This window comes from Lithobates pipiens, unplaced genomic scaffold (assembly GCF_037356315.1).
Source record: "Lithobates pipiens isolate NorthernLeopardFrog02 unplaced genomic scaffold, aLitPip1_a1.2 Scaffold_8, whole genome shotgun sequence".
Lineage (NCBI taxonomy): Eukaryota > Metazoa > Chordata > Amphibia > Anura > Ranidae > Lithobates > Lithobates pipiens.
In genome coordinates, this window is record NW_027507903.1 from 59,209,229 (window position 1) to 59,230,434 (window position 21,206).

A 21,206-nucleotide genomic window follows, 5' to 3' on the forward strand; every position below is an offset into this window, starting at 1 on the left:
ACTGCATCATACTTTGTAAGTAAATATCAGCTATGATTACTTATTGACAGCACAACAAGAACATCGACATGAAAACCTACAGTTTACCATCACTGTGTATGTTCTGTTACCACAGAGACAGTCTTTAACCTCCCTGGCGATGATCCCGAGTCTGGCTCGGGTTGGGATTTTAGTATCATAAGCGGTAACCCCGAGTCAGACTCGGGATTGCATCGCTGGATACAGGGAGGACACAGGGAGAAGTTACTTACCTTGTCCCCTGGATCCAGCGATGTCCTTTGCGCTGTCCTCCGCTCGAATTCACACAGTGCCCGAGTGCCGCCGAGCTCCGTTCCCTGCGACGTTACGGCGCACGGGAGCGGAGATCGGCGGCAAATGCAAAAAATAAAAACACACAACACACACACAGTACTGTAATGTATAAAAAAAAAAAAAAAGACACACCCCCTTTGTCCCTAGTGGTCTGTGCAGTGCCCTGCATGCACTTTTATATTATAAATACTGTTTTTTTCTGCCTGAAATTTGGAGATTGCCCATAGCAACCAAAAACTGTCCCTTTATGTCCAAAGTGATTTTAGACCAACTAGAAAACAGCGATAATAAATTATAATCACTTGCAGAATTGAGTGATAGCGATTTGTGGGGAAATTCGTCATCAAACACTAAATCTAATGACAGCGACAATTCTGCAAATGAGCAAATTTCAGTGTTTTTGGATTTGATTACATTATTGAATAATTTTTATTATTATATTATAAACTTTATCATACCTGAGATGTCTTCTAGACTCTGGTTTGAACAGATTTAAGAGAGTTATTCCTAAGAATTACAGGACTACAATATAAAACGCCAAATTTCCATGCAAAATAATTGTACTGCTTTCAGCACCTAAAACCAGAACTAATCATACCACCAGGGAGGTTAAAGTAAAAATAAAGGCAAAACTTTGTTTTTCAGTAGAGTTATAAACCCGGTTTATTTTTTTTTCCCCAGACTCTGTGCCCCATTGAAGACATTTCTCTTCACTTTCCAGTTTAATAGCCACAAAAGAAGTTAAAGTAAATTGCTGAGTTGCCACCAGAACTAGTGTCCCCATTGAAAGATCTCCCCTCTGTTCCTGTTCTGGTGACATTTTATTACACTCTCAGTGGAAAGAGAACGAATCTCCCTAGTAGGGGCACAGACAGCAATACAAACGTGACAGGGGTTCTAATCCTTCTCCACAACTAAAAAATGTTTTTGCCTTTATTTAACCATTTAAGGTCTACCCTATAGCAGTTTTACTGTTAGCTTCATTCCGGAGACAGGACATCGCTGCACCTGTGACACCCTCTAGGTTCACTGCTGACCAGTTCCCCAACCTTCAAATATGGGATGTCTCTTTGGTTACATCTGCGGCAGAGCCTTATTTCAACACACTGTTAGGTGATGCGGGTCTGTGAAAGAATTTTGGCACTGCAAAATTCAATCTACAAACTTCAAAGCGATAGATCCGTGCTGGTCTGTCATCCTGTAACTGCTCTGGCCCCCCTTTTGGGAGGTAGTTCTCAGATATGGGAGGGTCCCACCTGGACATGATTTATTTCCTTCCTGCTCTGGCTTGCTTGACACCATTCAGGCGTCTTTTTCCTCTTTTGTGTTGAGCTTATGAGCTCCATTGTTTGAAACACATAATACATGAGATTGTTTGTATTCATCTGGAAGACCTCAGCCCATTCCTCTCCCTGAAGAAGACCTTTACCTCACTCTTCCATCTATTTGTGGACTGTATCTTTTATGTATCTATTTTGTATCTAAAAAAAAACGTATTTACTCTTTGTCATAAATTTGTATCATTTTATATAAAAAAAAATTCTACTGCTTTAAGTGTTCATGGTCCTCCAAAGTCTCATTTTTTGAGGAACTTCGTCTTTACATGTTTTACTGTTGTAGGGCAGCACCTCTACGTCAGATCATGTATATTTAGGCTTAGTGTAGCGCTTGAAATGCCTCTAAACTCAGCACCTGAACTCTGAACTTTTTGCTTTCCAAAAATGGCCTTTAAACTCAACTGCCTAAAAACGATATTAAACGAACCTGTGTACATGTACACATAAGATAACCTTGGATGCGTTCAGTGGAAGCTGAAAAAAGCAGCCAACTGCCTCTAAATGTCCCTTTACCAGCAGCAGTGTAGATGAGGTCATACACGCGATATGGTGGTTCACTCGCACACAGCGGGAACCGAGTACCAGGTACCGCGGACACGATGTCTGCCGGTGTTCTGCCTAATAGAGTCCGCCCATCAAATGGTGTCCGCTCCGTACTGCGCATGCGCAGTACGGAGCAGACGAAGCTTCGGAAAATCTCCGAAGCTGAACAGCGCCTGCGCCATGAGTGGAGGTGGTAACCCCACCATCCAAGCGGACATAGGGTTGTGAATTTTAGAGGGCCCCTCGCGGGCGAGCCTCGCTCGCCACGCTTCGGGCTCGGCCTCGCTCCGCTTGGCTCTTTTTTATTCTAGCTCTATGTCCACTTGGATAGTGGGGATAGAACCTGGACTCACGGCGCAGGCGCCGTTCATCCTCGGCAATTTTCGGAATCTGTGTTCCTGTGTACTGCACATGCGCAGTACGCAGGGGACACTATCTGATGGAGGACGCTATTTGACAAGACACCGGCACCTGCCTATCATGAAGTTTGAAAACAAAGGTAGATCACCGTTCTAACAGGAGGGAAGAGATTCAATTTGTGTCCCTGTGAAGCAGAGAATACATTTCATCTCTTCCCCTAGTAAAAACACCTCACACAGTATAGTAAAACACTGGTTAGGCACACAAAAAACCCTTTGCTTGCCCCTGATGTTAACCCCTTCCCAGCCAGTGACATTAGTACAGCGACAATGCATATTTTTTCAGCACTGATCACTGTATTAGCGTCACTGGTTCCCAAGAAGCATAAGTGTCAGAAAGCCCATTGCAATATCGCAGCCCCATTATAATGCATTGAACCCCACAATAACTAGTAAAAAATGATATCAATATATCCTATAGCTCGTAGACGCAATCATTTTTGTGCAAGCCAATCAATATTGGCTTATTGGGATTTTTTTTTAATGAAAAACGCGTAGCAGAATACACATTGGCCTAAATTTATGAAGAAATTAGATTTTTTTCAATTTCCTTATTGAATATGTTTCATAGCAGAAAGTAAAATATATTGGGTTTTTATTTTTCAAAATTGTCTGTCTTTTTTGTGTATAGCAATTGTCAGTTAAAATAATGCAGTGCCATATTGTAGTCAGTATTTAAGTATAATATGGAAGCTGCAGAGTCTATCAAAGCGCTGTCTGCATAATGCTGCAGTGAACTTTTTGTGATAGGAGAGCTTGATCACGTGACTGATAGGTCATATGTACATGTTACCCTCCACCTGACACATTAAACTGAATTGGGCTTTTGAGTCTCCGAAGAAAAGGGAACACACCGGTGTGCTTTATAAATGTGCCAAAGTATATCTTTAAAGCAGCAGTAGGGCAGTGTTAAGAGTATAGTGCCGCTTTAGAAAGGTTCCCTAGAAGTACAGTGCCTTGTAAAAGTATTCATACCACTTGAAATTTTTCACATTGTCATGTTACAACCAAAAACGTAAATGTATTTTATTGGGATTTTATGTGATAGACCAACACAAAGTGGCACAAAGTGGCACATAATTGGTCAGAGTTGATGGAAAGACGGATGGAACCAAATACGCATGCTCGGAAGCAAGGACGAGCCAAAAGCGGTCGGTCTTGTAAACTAGCGTTCGTAATGAGAATTAACATTCGTGACGCGGAAAAAGATGATGATATCTTCAAATGCAGCGCACATTCTCTTCTTCTTTAACCACTTTCAGACCGGACCATTTTGCTGGTAAATGACCAGAGGTCTTTTTACACTTTGGCACTGCGCTGCTTTAACTGGTAATTGCGCGGTCATGCAATGTTGTACCCAAACAAAATTTGCGTCCTTTTCTTCCCACAAATAGAGCTTTCTTTTGATGGTATTTGATTGCCTCTGCGATTTTTATTTTTTGCGATATAAACGTAAAAAGACCGCAAATTTTGAAAAAAATGATATTTTCTACTTTTTGTTATTAGAAAAATCCAATAAACTCAATTTTAGTCATACATTTAGGCCAAAATGTATTCAGCCACATGTCTTTGGTAAAAAAAAAAGTCAATAATTGTATATTTATTGGTTTGCGCAAAAGTTGTCACATCTACAAACTAAGGTACGTTTTCTGGAATTTACGCAGCTTTTAGTTTACGACTGCCTATCTCATTTCTTGAGGTGCTAAAATGGCAGGGCAGTACAAAACCCCCCAAATGACCCCATTTTGGAAAGTAGACCCCCTAAGGAAATTGATAAGTGGCATGTTGAGCCCATTGAATATTTTTTTTTTTGCCTCAAGCGATTGAATAATGACAAAAAAAAATTATTATTTTTTTTTACACAAAGTTGTCACTAAATGATATATTGCTCACACATGCTATGGGCATATGTGAAATGACACCCCAAAATAAATTCTGCTGCTTCTCCTGAGTACGGGGATACCACATATGTGGGACTTTTTGGGAGCCTAGCCGCGTACGGGGCCCCGAAAACCAAGAACCGCCTTCAGGTTTTCTAAGGGCGTTACAGTTTTGAAGGCCATAAAATGCCAAGATGGCACAAACCCCCCCCAAATGACCCCTGAAACTATAAAAAAATAACTAACCAACCAGCGTCACCTGTAACAGTTATATGGTGATCACTGGTGAAAGGGTTAACTAGGGGGCAATCAGGGGGCTTTATGTGGTAGTATATGGGGGTCCCTGGCGCTATAAAAAGCTGCAGCGAACCTAAATACCTACCTGCCTAACTAGCGTCACCTGTGACACTAATACAGCGATCAGAAAAACGATCGCTTATTAGGCTGGGTTCACACTGGAGCGATGCGGGAACGCCACGAATTCGCGGCGGGTTCCCGCATCGCATGCCTCCCGGCGGCAGTTCACACTGCCCTATGCGAACTGCTGGGAGTGTCAGTGAAATGTTAATGACACCCCCAGATCAGTTCGCATATCGCAGTGCGATCTGCAAACTCGGATCGCATGGTGTGAACACCCATGCGATCCGATTCTGCTGCGGGCCAAAAAAAGGGTCCCGTGCGAATTCGCGGCGGGTGCGATGCGAATTCAGCCATACTATCTGTATGGCTGAACTCGAATCGCACAGAGATCGGATGTGATTTGCACTGCAGTGCGGTGCGAATCACATTCGTTCTCATAAACCGCTGCAATGTGAACCCAGCCTTAGTGACACTGGCGACGGGGGGTGATCACGGGGTTAAACCTTTATTGGGGGGGTTAGGGGGGTACATTAGAACTAAAGGGGGCTAACCCTAACTGCCCTAACAGTTATTACAGTCACAAATGACACCAATGCAAAAAAAAAAAAAATGACATTGGTGTCACTGTGACTGGGGGGCAGGGGTAATTGGGGGGGTGATCGGGGGGGTGATCGGGGGGGTGTGAGTGTGCCTGGCATGTTCTACTGTGTAGTGTCGTGTTGGTGCAACTCACCGATCCTCTCTCCTCGGTGTCGGAACGAAAAATACCGACACGGAGGAGAGATTACATCACTTCCTCTCCTGTGTTTACATTACAGGAGAGGAAGTGATGTGACGAAGGATTTCTATTCGCGAGGGGGTGGCCATGAATGAATGGCCGCCCCCTCATCCCGGATCGCTCTCGAACGAATACCGTAGGCACGAATAACGCAGGCACCGGGCGGGGGCCCGATCGGGCCCCCGACCCGCGGGAAGGCAAGGACGTACATGTAAGCCCTTATGCCTGCCCGTGCCATTCTGTCGACGTACATCGTCATGCGGCGGTCGGGAAGTGGTTAATGGGATAATAATGAAGCTGCTTTGCTGGTGATACTGATGGAGTTATTGCAAACACATTTTCTAAGGCTTTTTTTTCTAGTGATATCAAGTATATTATTATTTATAAATATATGTATATATTTTATTTATTTTTTGTTTTTTTTTGGGCAAGTTACCGCAACACCATTATCCCACAGTTTTTAAGATCAAAGATACAACTATGTTGGCGTCCCTTGTCAATTTTACATTTTATTTTTTTAAATGTAACTGCCTACTCCAAAACTGTCATTTGAAGTAAACACATAGCCAAGTATTATTCTACACAATGTTAGCTGACTACAAATGCATGCCACACTTTTCAGATATTTAAAAAAAAAAAATAAAAAAAAAATGTGAAAACCATTTTTGGCACTTTGTGTTGGTCTATCACATAAAATCCCAATAAAATATGTGTTTTTGGTTGTAATATGACAACATTTCAAGGAACTGTACTTTTGCACAGTGGCCTAAACCACCACCCTACTTTGCTCACCGGCTACATCTGTCATCTAGTAATAATGCCTGTAAGGTCAGTGAGAAATTGCATACCGTATATACTCGAGTATAAGCCGAGATTTTCAGCCTCTTTTTTGAGGCTGAAAGTGCCCCCTCGGCTTATACTCGAGTCATCGCTGTCTGACTGCTCGATCAGCGTATCGAGCAGACAGACGGCGGACATTAAAATTCAAAAGCCACGCCTCCTTCTCCGCCTCCGCCTGTGATAGGCGGAACACTGAATTTCCCAGCAGTCAGTGTTCCGCCTATCACGGACATCCGTTCATTCTCATACTACGGACGAGTATGAGAGGATGTCCGTGATAGGCGGAACACAGGCTGCTGGGAAATTGAGTGTTCCGCCTATCACAGGCGGAGGACGGAGGCGCGGCTTTTGAATTGTAGAATGGCCGCCGAGAAGAGCGGCGATCCTGGAGCGGCGATCCATCGGCACGACACGGGACGGAGGAGGCACGGGACGGAGGAGGCATGGGACAGAGGAGGCACGGGACAGAGGAGGCACGGGACAGAGGAGGCACGGGACAGAGGAGGCACGGGACAGAGGAGGCTCGGGACGACGGCGGCTCGGGACGGAGGCTTGGGACACAGGTAGGCTGGACACACACACACAAGGCTGCACGGACACACACACACACACACACACACACACACAGGGATGGATGGATGGATGGATGGATACACACACACACACACACACACAGGGATGGATGGATGGATGAATACACACACACACACACACACACACACACACACAGGGATGGATGGATGGATGGATACACACACAGGGATGGATGGACGGACACACACACAGGGATGGATGGATGGATGGATGGACACACACACAGGGATGGATGGACGGACACACACACAGGGATGGACGGACACACAGGGATGGACAGCCATGTCTCACCCTCGGCTTATACACGAGTCAATAAGTTTTCCAGTTTTTTGGGGGTAAATTGGGGGCCTCGGCTTATATTCGGGTCGGCCTATACTCGAGTATATACGGTATTTTAGGGAGCATGGAGAGGGTGGTAATATAGGCCATGTTGTTACATAGTTAGTCTGGTTGAAAAAGTCCATCCAGTTCAACAAACAGAAAAAACACACACACACACACCATATACACAATCCTGTACTCACAATTGATCCAGAGGAAGGCAAACAAAATAAAAATTAAAACCCCAATAAAGCATGACACAATTTGATCCAGCAGGGGAAAATAATTCCTTCCTCATCCCCCGAGAGGCAACTGGATATTCCCAGGATTCCTTTGGGAAGATTTTCTGCACACTTCTTGTATGGGTGAAAATCTTCTTACCAGGGTAGGAAGTGATCAAAAATCTACAACGGGGACAGAATCAGCAATTGAAAAAGCCAACTTATAGCCATTTTGTTCTATTGTGGATGATTTAGCCTCAATTCCTGTCCTGCTAGCAATTTTGGTTCTGGGAAATCTTAGGGGCCACAGACTGCAGACAAAACCAATAGAGAGTCTACCCCTACCCCACTCTACACAAAACCAAGAAAAAAAGCTTTGCCTTTAATGTTTATGTGGTTGTAACCCCTAAAAAAAAAACTAAAAGGAAAAAGGAATGTCGGGCCATCTCTACAGCTTCTTGTCTGACAAAAGCCAGTCTAAAGACCCACCTCTGTTGAACGGCGAGCTAGAAAACCAGCATCTGATCAGTGCTCACAACCAATGGTTGTGAGCGCTGTCTGGTGTGTTCTGACAGGGGGGGGGGAGGGGTCCCCCTGTCAGAAAACAATAGTACAGCAGGAGAGATCACTTTGGTAACATCGCTTGTGCTAGTACAGTGATCTGTCAGTTGTCTTATTTAGCCCACTGGAAGAAGAAGAATCCAGTGTCTGCTAAAGGTTCATCAGGCATTTATCAGCCTGTAAGAGATTATGATCCCAGTAGCCCCTTTTTAATTAGGAAAATAAACTCCCCCTGGCTATCCAAAAATTAAAGGTCAAGAGCTACTAGTAATCGCCAGTGTTTTTGGGGGCTGGCTGTGACTTTCTGATCACTCAAAGCCGATTCCTTCACCCCACCACCCCCGGGAACGGGAAAGGCCCACCAACTAGGGGGAAGGACTGTTGTGAGGCCTCCTGGATGTGCCATGTGTATCCCGGGAGGTTGTGGGTGGGAAAGGGGTGGACTGAGTGCAACATCATTGATTTAAGGAGTTTAGTGCAGTATGCATAACAGATATACAATGTATAACCAAGACAAACACTAATAATGGTAACAATGAGAGGATAGTCTATACAGCACAGGAAACTACACACAAATGTTATACACATACCCATCTACGGTCAACAACACAGCTGCACTCATTCTAGTTACATGACATAAAACCACACCTATATAGTAAAAAACAAGACAAATGGGGTTTGTTTTTTGTTTTTTTGAACATAGACCAATGACTTTGCTTACTTACTCTCTAAAAGGGTCATCAAAGGACACATAAAATGGAAAGTAGAAACAAAATTTAAGAATTTAAGTTGTGCTGTACAGGCAATTTACATACTGTCACTTACCATAAAAACAATTACTGGACATGATATGGTGGAGGTTAGGAGGAAACAGCCAAGTCAGCTTTTATTTTATAACCCATTCTAGGAAAACTATAGCTGGAATGTGACTAGCTACTCACCATTTCTGTAAATCAGCACAGCTACTGGATCCCCCCATTCAGTTTACGCAGTTCATATTTTATTTTAATACTTTTAAATAAACTTCAGAAAAAAAATAAAAAATGACTGAGCAACCAGATGAGGATTTGTGATACACAATATAAAATTTGTAGGCCTGTTATTTCACTGGCCTAGAAGCATGCACATGTGATGTAAAGCTCAGGTTCCCAACCAGTGCTAGCTATGCTCCAAGGATGTACTTCTGACTTATTCAAGGAGTTCTTTTCCTTGTAAAGCCTTATTCACACGGGGGGGCTGAGGCCTCATACACAGTTATTTCAGTTATTTGTTTATGCAGTTGGACTTGCGAGGTGCTGCCTGCACACAGCTTTGGCCCAAATGCAAACCGCGTGCGTTTGAGACGCTCGCCCCCACACAGCCGCTTGTCTTTATTTGGACATCCAATGCACAGTGTATGGACCTCTCTAGAAAGTATTATTTTACTGAAAGGGTAGTTAATGCTTGGAAAAAACTTCCAGCAGAGGTAGTGAGACAGTCAACAGTAAATGGCTTCAAACATGCTTGGGACAAACCTAGATCTATACTAAGACACAAAAGTTAATGACAAACAAAACGGGCCAACTCAGTGGACTACTCTTTCACTTTCTGCCATCGCTTTTCTATGTTTCTTTCTACCCATGTAAATGAGGCCTTATAATTTATACAAACCATTTACAATTGTATTAACTAATATCTCATAAAACAAACAGATCCAAATGTCACGTAACCAAATAAATAACTGTCTGGAGATCATTTACACATAAATTAGTGGGTTATAGTAATCTGCATTTTGGGGGGAATTTGACATAAAAGACCCACCCCATGCGGTTGCGGTACACCACTCGTTACATATTTACTATACTATAATACTTATTTCAGACACGTTAAAATCTTGATACTATTTTCAATTAAATGTATTCAGAGCAGTACCTTATTGAGATCCTCATGGAGTCCATCCATTAAGAAGAGAAGCAATTCCTGTGAGTCTTGCTGGCTGTATCCAGCAAACTGATCATTGATCTTCCCAATCGTCACTTTAAAATCTCTGGGGCTTATATACTTGTACTGACCATTCCAGAGAGCTTTCATTATAATTCCAAATTCTTCTGCTACTTCCCCTTTATGACCCAGAAGATTTGATCTGTACAAGAATATTTCTTATGTAAATAACTCTGAAGACCCAATACATAAAAAGTTAAGTAAGAACTGGTTACCACCTGGAGTCTAGTAAATATGTATGTTAATCATTATACCCGACAGTGATCAGTAGCGGCACACTTGCATCCAGGGGCACAGGTGCCTTTTAAGTGGCGGATATTTAAGTATCTCCTGCTCTGTTCAGATAGGAGGAGATGTTCTGCAAGGCTTGCTACAAAATCTCAGATTTCTCTTGTTCAGCCCCATGGGCTGAATTACAGAAATCTACAGAACCCGCCCCTGTCAAATCGCATGCCAAGTCGGAACCATCTGAATTGGTGCGACACCGACGTTGCAGCGCCGCACTGATTCCCAAAAGTAGTTTCTGTACTACTTCTGCCGATTTCTGGTGCGATTTCAATAGACATCTGTGCAGGAAACCACACAGATGTCTCTGAAATCGTTGGACATGCGGGGAAAAAAATCGTGCAAGTTCAGCTAAACTCGCACAATTTCAATCCCCCATCAATGTGAACCAGGGCTTCAGTTTTTTTTTTTTCTCTTTTTTAATACTAGATAAACTTTATAGCAAACAAAAATTTAAATCCAATCAAATTTTGGCTCTCTGTAAACGAAAAAAGCTTGCATGTATTTTTTTTTTTGTCTTGGCTGACATTCTGAAAGACTACATAGATTTGGACAATTTTAACCATCAATCTTCCTACAATGTGTCATACAAAAAATCTAGATCTAGGTTCCTTTCCATTCGAAATCTAGCATTTTTTTCAGGGGATAACAAGACTTACCTTTAAATGAGTACATGTAGTATATAAAATAATTGACAGAGAAAGCAGGAAGATATTGAAGATCGGCTCTACCTACCTACCTCTACCCTGCTTTGTGTCATTTCCAGCAAGAATACGTGCATACAGAATCTATGCTGCTACATCTGCATTTATAGGACAGTTTTATTATGCAGGTTTTGCTAGTTTGTTCATTTTGTTAAGAGCAGACAATATGACAGAAATGTGCTGCTCTTTAGCTTATGTGCAGGGGTGCCATTCATTCCTAATGGCATCCAAATGCATTGAAAAAATGCCCAGGTTTTCTTGCGTGTGAAACTGCAAGGTGCCCCAATACAACTGCCTATACACAGAACAAAGGGCACAAAGGTCAAAAAAAGAACTCAAAACTTAAAAGGATAACTAAAGGCAAAACTTTTTTTTAAATTTTGGATAGAGTGGAGAGGAATTAGAATGCTTGTCAGTTTTGTTTGCTGTCTGTGCCCCTGTTAGGGAGATTCACCCTCTCTATTTGTCCTGTTTGCCATTATCACTGAAAGTGGATGTAAAAGAAAATCCCAATTTTTGGGTTGTCCCCAGAAAAAGTAATAGAGGGGAAATATTCCAATGGGCACACTAGTTCGGGTGACCTGGGGGGTCCCCAAAGAATTCCCTAAATTTGCAGGGATTTCCTCTCACTTCCTGTTTGGCTATAGTTTTGCCTATAGTTCTTTAAATTTCAAATGATAGTTTTTTTAATAAGAATTTTTTTCTTTAATTTCTCTATTGTGGCAACTACATCTATTGGTCAAGTGAGCAGCAATCTTTTTATTCTTATTTCCCTCTTTACCCTGGCAGAATAGAGACTCTATTAATGAACGTTTTAGGGTATTTTGCAAATAAAATAATAAAACGTGAACCTGGCAAAAATTGTAAAGACAATAGTAAAGTGATTAGATAAACTACCACATTAAAGATGGCCAATCCCTGAGTGAATTTCAGCCGGTTCCCAATCAATTTGCTCCCTGGGTGGACCACTCAGCACTCTCCCTCCAGACAATCTTTGTCTGAAAATATGGAGAAGCCGGGTGCCAAATTGTCAGCTGAATAAATGCAGCCACTGTTTGGGTAGTCTGACAGCTGCCGACAATGCAAATTCTGTATCTGTGTAGCTATGCTGTGTCTCCTGTCTCTAAACTGACAATGCTGTGAGATTACTTGGGCAATGGACATTATATTATGTGATATGGGAAGGGGGTGCACCCAATATTTACTACGAAGAAGAAGGGACACCAGTTGAGCTCCAGTTAGCTGATGCAAACACCAAGGCTCCATTTCAGAGCCTTCATGCATTTGTTTGCGTGTACACATCATAGGTACAACAGTCCATTAATTTAAGAAGTCCCTGACCTTCTTTTCTCTAAATTGTGCTGAACTGTGATGCCAATAAAAATGAATGCACATGTGAACTTAGGTTACAGTGGTTACCTTAATAGGGGTTTTGTTCACAAGAGGCTTGCTTGGGTTCTGACTTCCAAACAGATGAAACTGCTGATCCCTGGCTAAGGGGTATTTTAAGATGCCAGTTGCTTTGCCATTGGTCACAATTTAGAGGCAAGATGATATAAACCTGGCCCTACACAAACAACTGCAATCACCTTCATCTAGATTTTTAAAAGGAGAAGTAAGCCAAAGCTCATTTGGCTGTACTTTTCCTAAGGATCACAGGAGTGCAATTCATTTTGCAATTTTGTGACCCGTTTTCAGCAGAGAGTGGGCTGAAGTCCGCTCTATGCCGATGAGACAGAAATCAGTCCTAGCACCGCGTCATCCCGACAGTGGGAGTCTGGATCCACCAGGTGCCCAGACTGACACCCGTCTCAGCCTCTCAGCGAACCACTGAGAGCCTGAGACAGCCACCCCTGCCCCTTCACAGCTTAGCGCTCCAATGAGCAAGGAGGGAGAAGAGCAGAGAGCTGTGACTGACAGTCTGCAGCTCTCTGCTCACGGAGCTCTGAAAACCGAACGATCAGCGGTGTTCGATTGCTCGGTTCTCAGTGCAGAGGCGCCGGGAAACGGACTCAGCATCGGACCCATGCTGCATCCACCTAGGCAAGTATAAATAGAAAAAAAAAAGAAAAAAAACATAAAAGAAAAAAAAAAAAAAGAATAATTACTTCTCTTTTAAAACAACCAAACTGATCAAGACAACCAGCCAGCAACAGTGCCTTTATCATATTTGTAAGTTAGGCCCCTTGCAGACGGGAATGACTCCGCCAAGTGGATCCGTCCTGCTCAGCGAGGGATCTGTCCACAGAACTTAGGGGACCAAACCGGATGCCAGCAGGTGTCAGCAGACACAAGTCCACTGCAGTCTCACATGCATTTAACAGTGCCAAAATATCCCATTGTAAATGAGACCTAACCTCCAGGAAGACACACAGGACTAGAGTAAACCTTAAAGTGGTTGTAAACCCTTACAGACCACTTTGACCTACAAGTAAGCCTAGATTAAGGCTCACCTGTAGGTCCAAGAAATATCTCAACCTACACGGTTAAGGAGATATTTTACAAAAAAAAGGGCACCGCTGTCTACGGCGCGCAAGGGTGCAGGCGCACCTCAAGTGAAGGCGAACATGCCGTCAATGACGGCTCCAGCGCGCATGTGCCGGAGTGACTGCCGGATCGCTGTGATTGGCCGGAGCTGCGAGACCCGGAAGTCACCCTGGGATACATGGCAGCGGCGGAGATAAATAACCATGACCGCTTGAACGGCTTCCATCTATGCTATATACATACTAGCTGATTATGCCTTTTGCCTTGCAGGGTTTATTTTTATTTTTTTCAGGGTTAATTTCCTCTTTAAATGTAATACTTGCTTAATTCACTAAAGCCAATATGGGAAGAGCCATGTATAGTGATAACCTGTTCTTTTACAGCATGGACACACTAAAGGAAAGCTTGAACAATCACTATACCGTTACTGAAATTTATTTAGGATGCAAAATTAAAAATAAATGTTTTCATTGTGCAATTGTTTTTTATACATACTTTTTATAGATTACCTGTTTATGTCTGCCTGGTAACAGTTCTTGTGGAAGTACTCTGTTAAGTGTGGAGTGTTGCACAAACATTGTAAGATGGAATTCATATAACAAGTATTGCCAAGATTCCGCAGGCCGGTGAGAGCTGGGCCAGCACCTCCAAACACAGGATTCAGGCTGCGGATCTTATATGCTGACAGTTTTGTGATTTCAGTTTTAGTGTGAGCTGTTGGCCTTTAACAAAAAAAAAAATACAATATTCACATTTGTATTAATCTTCAGACACAATTTATGCAGGCATGCAGATTTATAATATATAAATACTTACTTATTTTCACGGTTAATTATAGGAGTTTGCTTCCTCTTTTCCTCATCCTTTATAGCCTGGGTTAAGTCTGGTGAAGAGTAAGATCTCTTTAATTTGGTTTGCTCTTTGTCTACATCTGAATGCATCTGAGGCTTGACTTTCTGGACTGGAGTGGACGTAGAAGTGGGAGCCATTTCAGGCGGATACATGTGAACCGTGTGAGTTGGAGAATGATAATATCGGTAAGTACCAGTTACAGGTTCAAGAAACTGTAAAGGATGGCAAACTTGCATTAGTAACTACCTACACAAACCACATAACAGACATGTTATCTACATGCACATAAATACAGATGTATTACCTTGACCCAACCTTCTGGCATTCCAGGTACAGTTCTACCCATCTCTTCACTTCGAGCTCGCATCAAAGGCTCCCTCTAAATCAAAAAACATTTGTAAGTTTCAATTACATTTGCTGGTTTGGTTATCAACTGAAATTAGCTCAACACTTAGAAGTGCAGCTTCCTATAAAGGCCTTGAAGTGTACATACAGGCAACAGCTAGCATCAACCCTCTGCTATGGTCAAATGCCAGTGGTTCTAATGCCGTGTACACGCGGTCGGATATTCCGACAGGAAATGTTGGATGTGAGCTTGTTGTCGGAAAGTCCGACTGTGGGTATGCTCCATCGAACATTTGCTGTTGGACTTTCCGCCAACAAATGTTTGCTAGCAGGTTCTCAAATTTTCCGCCAACAAAACACTGTTGTCGGAAAGTCCGATCGTGTGTACACAAGTCCGTCGCACAAAAGTCCATGCATGCTCCGAAGCAGAAGCGGCCGGTCTTGTAAACTAGCATTCGTAACGGAGCATTAACAGTTGTGATGTGGCAAATTTGGAAATCTTCAAATGCAGCACACAATTCTCTTCTTCTTTAATGGGATAATAATGAAGCTGCTTTGCTGGCGATACTGCTGGAGTTATTGCAAACTAATTTTCAAAGGTTTTTTTTTTTTTCAAGTGATATCAAGAATAATAATAATAATAATAATAATAATAATGCAAAATAAAAAAAATAAAAAAAACGCAAAAAAGAAAAGCACGAATCACCACTCAAACTTCTACTAACACGAAATTAGCAGGAGGAGCCCAAAGGGTGGTGCTAAAGAGCTGAAAAAACACGTAGTACATCACTATGTTCGTAATTGTTGGCCAACATTTGTGTGCCCGTGTGTATGCAAGACAAGTTTGAGCCAACAACCTTCGAACAAAAATCCACGGTTTTGTAAGCGGAAAGTCAGATTGTGTGTACGAGCCCTAAATGTTTGCCTACCTTCTTTCTACTCACATTTTGATTGGCCAAGGAAGGAATCCATCATAATGGGCCAATAGAAATGTGAGGGGGGGAGACACAGTAGTCGGCAAGTTCCAATTATACAATGAAATTTTAGCTTTGCTCATTCAGAAGAGCCAACACTAATCCATTGCAGAGAAAGAAGAGGGCTGCTGCAGATATGTGCAGGCCCCGCTAGGTGATTACATTGTATATCTGCTGCTGGCAGCATTCCATTTAAATGTTTACAGTGACAGAGTCACTTTATATAGATATGAATATAATGGGAAAAAAAGAACAAAATTTCTAAAAATGATACTCACTTTAGGCTTTCCATCTTCATTTATTTCTTTTGTAATAACATTGGCTTTATCATCATGAGTGTTTTTCTTTGCTTCAGTCTGTAAAGTTATTTAAAAGCATAAGTAGAAAATAAACAAACATCTGCTTATACACCCAATCTAGGCTTTGTGAGGCCTTAGGCAAAACTTAGATATGAGGCCCCACTTACACCCATAATAGGAAAAATCATTAAAGCAATAAAATTAAATAAATTGCATATACGGTTTTAAGAGCCTTAAATCATTTAAACTATGAATTAATAGTTTCTAGAATTTTTCTCCTGATCACAGCCCCATTATCTCTGTGTAGATCTCTCCCTGGAGCAGTTGAGCGGATTGTACAGCTAACAGACTGGCTGGCAGTTAGAAATCATAGGGCCCACCAACCCACCCACCCCCCCCCCCCCCCCCCCCAAGGGATGGTTGGGATCCATGAGTGGATTCCCTTTTGAACTGGAGCTGAACGGCACAGATGTCATTATCTGTACAGCAGACAGGAGTGGACTTGGACCTGCTCTAGGGGTTAGATGTAAATGGGCTTGTGTCCACTTACCTCAGGCTACCTCTGATCCATCACATTTACAGTAGCTCTGGAAAAAAATAAAGGATACAGCCCTTTTTCATTTTTCTTTCTGGATTCAAACAGACTTGAAGGTAGGCGGGTGTAAGGGACACTAGTCTGTTTACATTGGGCCACCTGTAAACCTACATGGAGCTTTCAATTAGGACTGCATGAAAAACTGACAGGTGGACCTAAATGAAAAGCTTGGATGAAAATGTCCAGGGAGTGGAGCCATTTGTTTTTACTGCCCACTAAACACTGTGCTTATGGTCATGATGATGATCACAGCAGGTGCTCTATGGCTCTGTCACTGTGTCGATGGCTGTTGGGTGCTGACCTGGTTATGACTGTACTGTGCTACAATCTGTAACGCACAGCCATAAGAAATTGATGATGATCATAAGCACAAAGTGGGGAGCCTGGGGACAATACAATTTTTCCAGAGTAGTTTTGCTGTGTCAGTGTCACTGTGCACCATCACCCACTGCTGGGATTTCAGACTTGCGCCCTCTCAGCTACCTCACATCAACCTCTCCCTCGCACCTCCTTGGCGCTTATTAAAGGAGTGGCTGTACAAAGAAACACTCTGCCAGGGAGGGCAGCCCACCTGAACTGATTGTGCAGCGGGACATGTGGAACGGACTTTATGTGCACATGCCCCCAAATCTGCCTGGGCCCCCCTGTTTAGCTGATGGGGCCTGGACCCAGTACAACAAGACCAGTTGTACTGGCTTATCAGCGGTCCTATACTGATGGTGAGGGTATTCCTGCCAGCCAGTTTTCTAGCTACTATTCACGCCAAAGTATCATCTGCTCCAGCCAGAACTTAATGAATACTCATCAGGTGGAGGGGATGTGATCTGTATAGATGGCATATGAATAGAGGTGGACCTATTAACATTACAGCACAATGTATTTATATAGAACTATACAGTGTGTGTGTATATATATATATATATATATATATATAATGATATAGAACCGCACACGTGTGCGTGCCTGCTATCCCCCTTAAAGGGACTGACGTACAGCTATGATGCTTCGCGGGATTGTGCCAACCTGCCTCAGTATCATGACGGCAGCTGGTCGGCACTGTTAAAAAGGAGCTCCAGGCTCCCCACAAAAAATAAGTCAGCTGACTTTTATTAGAAGGACAATTACCTGTCCAGGGATCCAGTGTCCTCACTCAAACCAATTCTTCAATTAGCATTGGGTTCAGGCACCGGCATCTCTAGTAATGGAAAAGGGAAGTGAAGGCTTGTGGCTTCACAGCCTGTTTCCTACTGTGCATACGCACATTGTGTCTTGTGAATGGTTCCGCAGTCTTCTGGGACTTGTGGTGTGTCCCAGAAGACTGCGGGTGAACTTCCGGCTCTAATACCCACAGTAAAGCATGGTGGTGGCAGCATTATACTTTATGGATATTTTTTTGCAGCTGGAACTGGGGCTTTAATCAAAGTGGAGAAAATTATGAACAGAGCCAAATATCAGTCAATTTTGGCACAAAACATTCAGGCCTCTGCTAAAAAGCTGACGATGAAGAGACATTTCACCATTTAAAACACAATGACCCAAAGCCTAACTTCAGAATCGACAAAAGAGCTTCACCAAAAGAAGATCAACGTTTTGGAATGGCTTAGCCAGAGCTCGGACCTGAATCCAATTAAAAATTTGGGGGGAGACCTGAAGAGGGCTACGCACAGGCAAAGCCCTTGAAATCTGACAGATTTGGAACGCTCTTTTTCCGTGCATGCATGAGCATAGCTCGGCTAAGAACAAAATGTGCTGCAGGGTTCTTCTGCCCAGCCCCGAAAGCCAGGCAGAGCCCTTCGGTGTATCTGTGCATTCACTGGACTATAGGAAATGTCAGTGTTGGTGAAATGGGGCAGAGCCACAAGCATGTCCCTCCTCAAGAATAGAGATGGCAGTAAGAAAAAATAAACTATTCAATTTCTGCCAAATGAAAGTAAGCCTCTGAAGATTACAGACATTAAAAGAAAAGTATGTTTGTTTTTGTTTTTTTTGTTCTAAGAATCATACTTACTTGGATCTTGCTGCATCTGTCCCCGATACCTCTAACACCAAGAACCAAGCGATCGAACACTGCCGATCTCTCGATTCTCACAGAGAGCTGCTGACTGTCACAGGAGTGCAGAACTGATCCACAGGAGAAGTATGGCCAAACAAGCTTTGGCTGTACTTCTACTTTAAGTTGGGCTAACCTGTCAGAAAGCAAAGAACGGTTCCTGCACATAGTACCCTCCCTGCCCCCATCCTGTCAGTGGATAATAAAGAAGCAGCAGTATGATAACTCAATACTTTGCTCTCTCTTACTGTCAAGCTGGTTTCTTGTTAGCACATTTGCAAGGGTGCTGCTGTAGAAGTGATTAAAGGGGGCCGATACATATCAAATGTAAGCACTTACACTGTTGTGTTAACAAAAAAACAAAAAGGGCCTCTTGCACAAGCCTATGCAGTGTAAATTCTAGTGAATGTGCCTGGAAATCACAGGTACTGTATACAGCCAGCTCTAGTTGTGTATGCTGTACCAGGGTATATTCTGGTGCACATGTACACATGAGTATAGTGAATGGACATTTATATTGCAGGGATTCAGGCGCCTGAGTTCAAGAGGCCCAGTACTTTAATCATAACACATGACTGCATTAGTCTTTCCTATGTGAACACTGGGTGTTCTGGGCTCAGGACCATCTAGTAAAAAAAAGAAAAGCCCACCTGAAAGTGATGGCAGTTGTGTATATGCATAGTATGAATAACTCTGGACCCACAGTCTCACCTTCTTTAGAATGGGTGATATGGTCACTTCTTTATTTCTTTCATCAGAAACACTTTGATCTGCCCCTGTGCTTTTTATATCCTTCTTTTCTTTCTCAGTCACTGTCTGCTTTTTTATCTCCTGTTCTGGTTTCTTTTGAGGGGATTCCTGGTCAGGCTCACCAATACTGTTCTTAATGTTTTCTTTTTCTTCTGGTGCACTGTCTGTGAGGTCTTCCACAGGCCTCTCCGTCTGCTCTTTCTTCTCTGGAGTTTTTTTATCTACGTCTACTTTGGAGGGTTTGTTGTTCAACGCTGGCTTTGTGGAACGATCAGGGATAACTTTACCATTTATTATTGCTTTATTGTCTTTGACTTCAGTCTTCATTTTTTTGGGGCTTTCGCTAACCACCACAGAAGGTTTCTTTGTGCGGTCGATCTACATCACAAAAGAAAAACGATTAGAACAAACATTATTTTAGTGAAAGTGTAAGGGATCATTCAGTGTGGCGACTCTGCACACTGACTAAATGCTAATCACTTGTTCACATTGCATCGCAGCCCAGAGGTGTGATGCAGTGAGCTGGGGTAACATGTAGACATGTAGCATTTTACGCAAAGCACAAGAAGGCATTGCATGTCACTGCACAACAGTGCAACACACCGCGATCCTCTGCCGAAAGAAACAATACAGGTTGTCCCAACATTGTGGGGTCCAGGTATCAATCCTGAGCTTGCAGCGATCCGGGTGCACCAACTCTATTGTGGCATTCAAAGAAAGTGAAGAGTTGATTGAAGAATCCAAACATAAAATAAACCAATTAACCCAAGAATGATTTTGTTATAAGGGAAGAGAGGCCCATCACCTTAAGGCTGGATTCACACCTATGAATTTTTAGTGCTTTTTGCATTTTGCAGGTTTGCACTAGTCCATTTAACATGGTTTCCTATGGAACATGTTCTGTAGTGCAAATCTGCAAAATGCACTAAAAATGCAGAGGTGTGAATCCAGCCTAAGACACTAGCAAAAAATAGTGGACTGAAAGAATGGTATAGGGTTATTGGGAAGTCAGCAGCTACAAACACTGTAGCTACTGACTTTTAATAAGGACATTTACCTGTCCAACGATTGTGCAATGTCGGCCGCCCCGAGGCCAATCCGTCCATCAGATCGGGTGCCAGCGCCTCCATCATAACAAAGGGAAACAGGCAGTGGAGCCTTGCGGCCTCACTGCCCATTTCCTACTGCACATGCGTGAGTCGCGTGGCGCTTTGTGAATGGCCCCATTGTTTTCTGGGACACACACACGTCCCAAAAGGCAATGGGGCCGCTGACTGAAGAGGAGGAAGAGCCACGGAATAGGAAGAGGCAGATTAGGAAGACTGCCTAGCAACAGTGTTTCTGGTAAGTGAATTTTTTTTTTATTGCTTTTTTTTTGGGTGGCCCTCCACTTTAACGTATCGGCCTATAACACAGGGTCTATGAATACTCAGCCTGTGTTCTGTACATTTAAGATAGAATATTACCCTATTTCTGACAGACTGTCAATAGCGTTACATTATATGACAGTGTATAACGGCCTCACCCTGTTTTTTACCTGTACAGCCAGCTATCATTTTTCCAGGCCAAGCTATCCAGCAAATGTGATAGTTATAGTAACACTTAAAATAGTTCCAGTCTGGGTCTCAACGATTAAATACTCAGAAGCATTGAAAAAAAAACAAAAAAAACCTTGCACAGCTACATTTTCAGGGTGAAAAGAAGGCATCATATTTATCG

At 42.8% G+C, this 21,206-nt stretch overlaps 1 protein-coding gene across 5 annotated transcripts in view; it reads right to left on the minus strand.

The window, feature by feature from the left end:
- Positions 1 to 21,206, minus strand: part of USP8 (ubiquitin specific peptidase 8) — a 104,707-nt gene that overhangs the window by 8,141 nt on the left and 75,360 nt on the right. For all 5 annotated transcript variants that reach the window (XM_077470847.1, XM_077470846.1, XM_077470849.1 and 2 more), the window contains 6 exons: positions 19,449 to 19,865; positions 16,072 to 16,149; positions 14,779 to 14,853; positions 14,439 to 14,686; positions 14,132 to 14,344; positions 10,078 to 10,288 (listed from right to left, as the gene is read on the minus strand). In XM_077470847.1, coding sequence (XP_077326973.1) covers positions 10,078 to 10,288; positions 14,132 to 14,344; positions 14,439 to 14,686; positions 14,779 to 14,853; positions 16,072 to 16,149; positions 19,449 to 19,865 — 1,242 coding nt within the window. The remainder of the gene's footprint in view (positions 1 to 10,077; positions 10,289 to 14,131; positions 14,345 to 14,438; positions 14,687 to 14,778; positions 14,854 to 16,071; positions 16,150 to 19,448; positions 19,866 to 21,206) is intronic.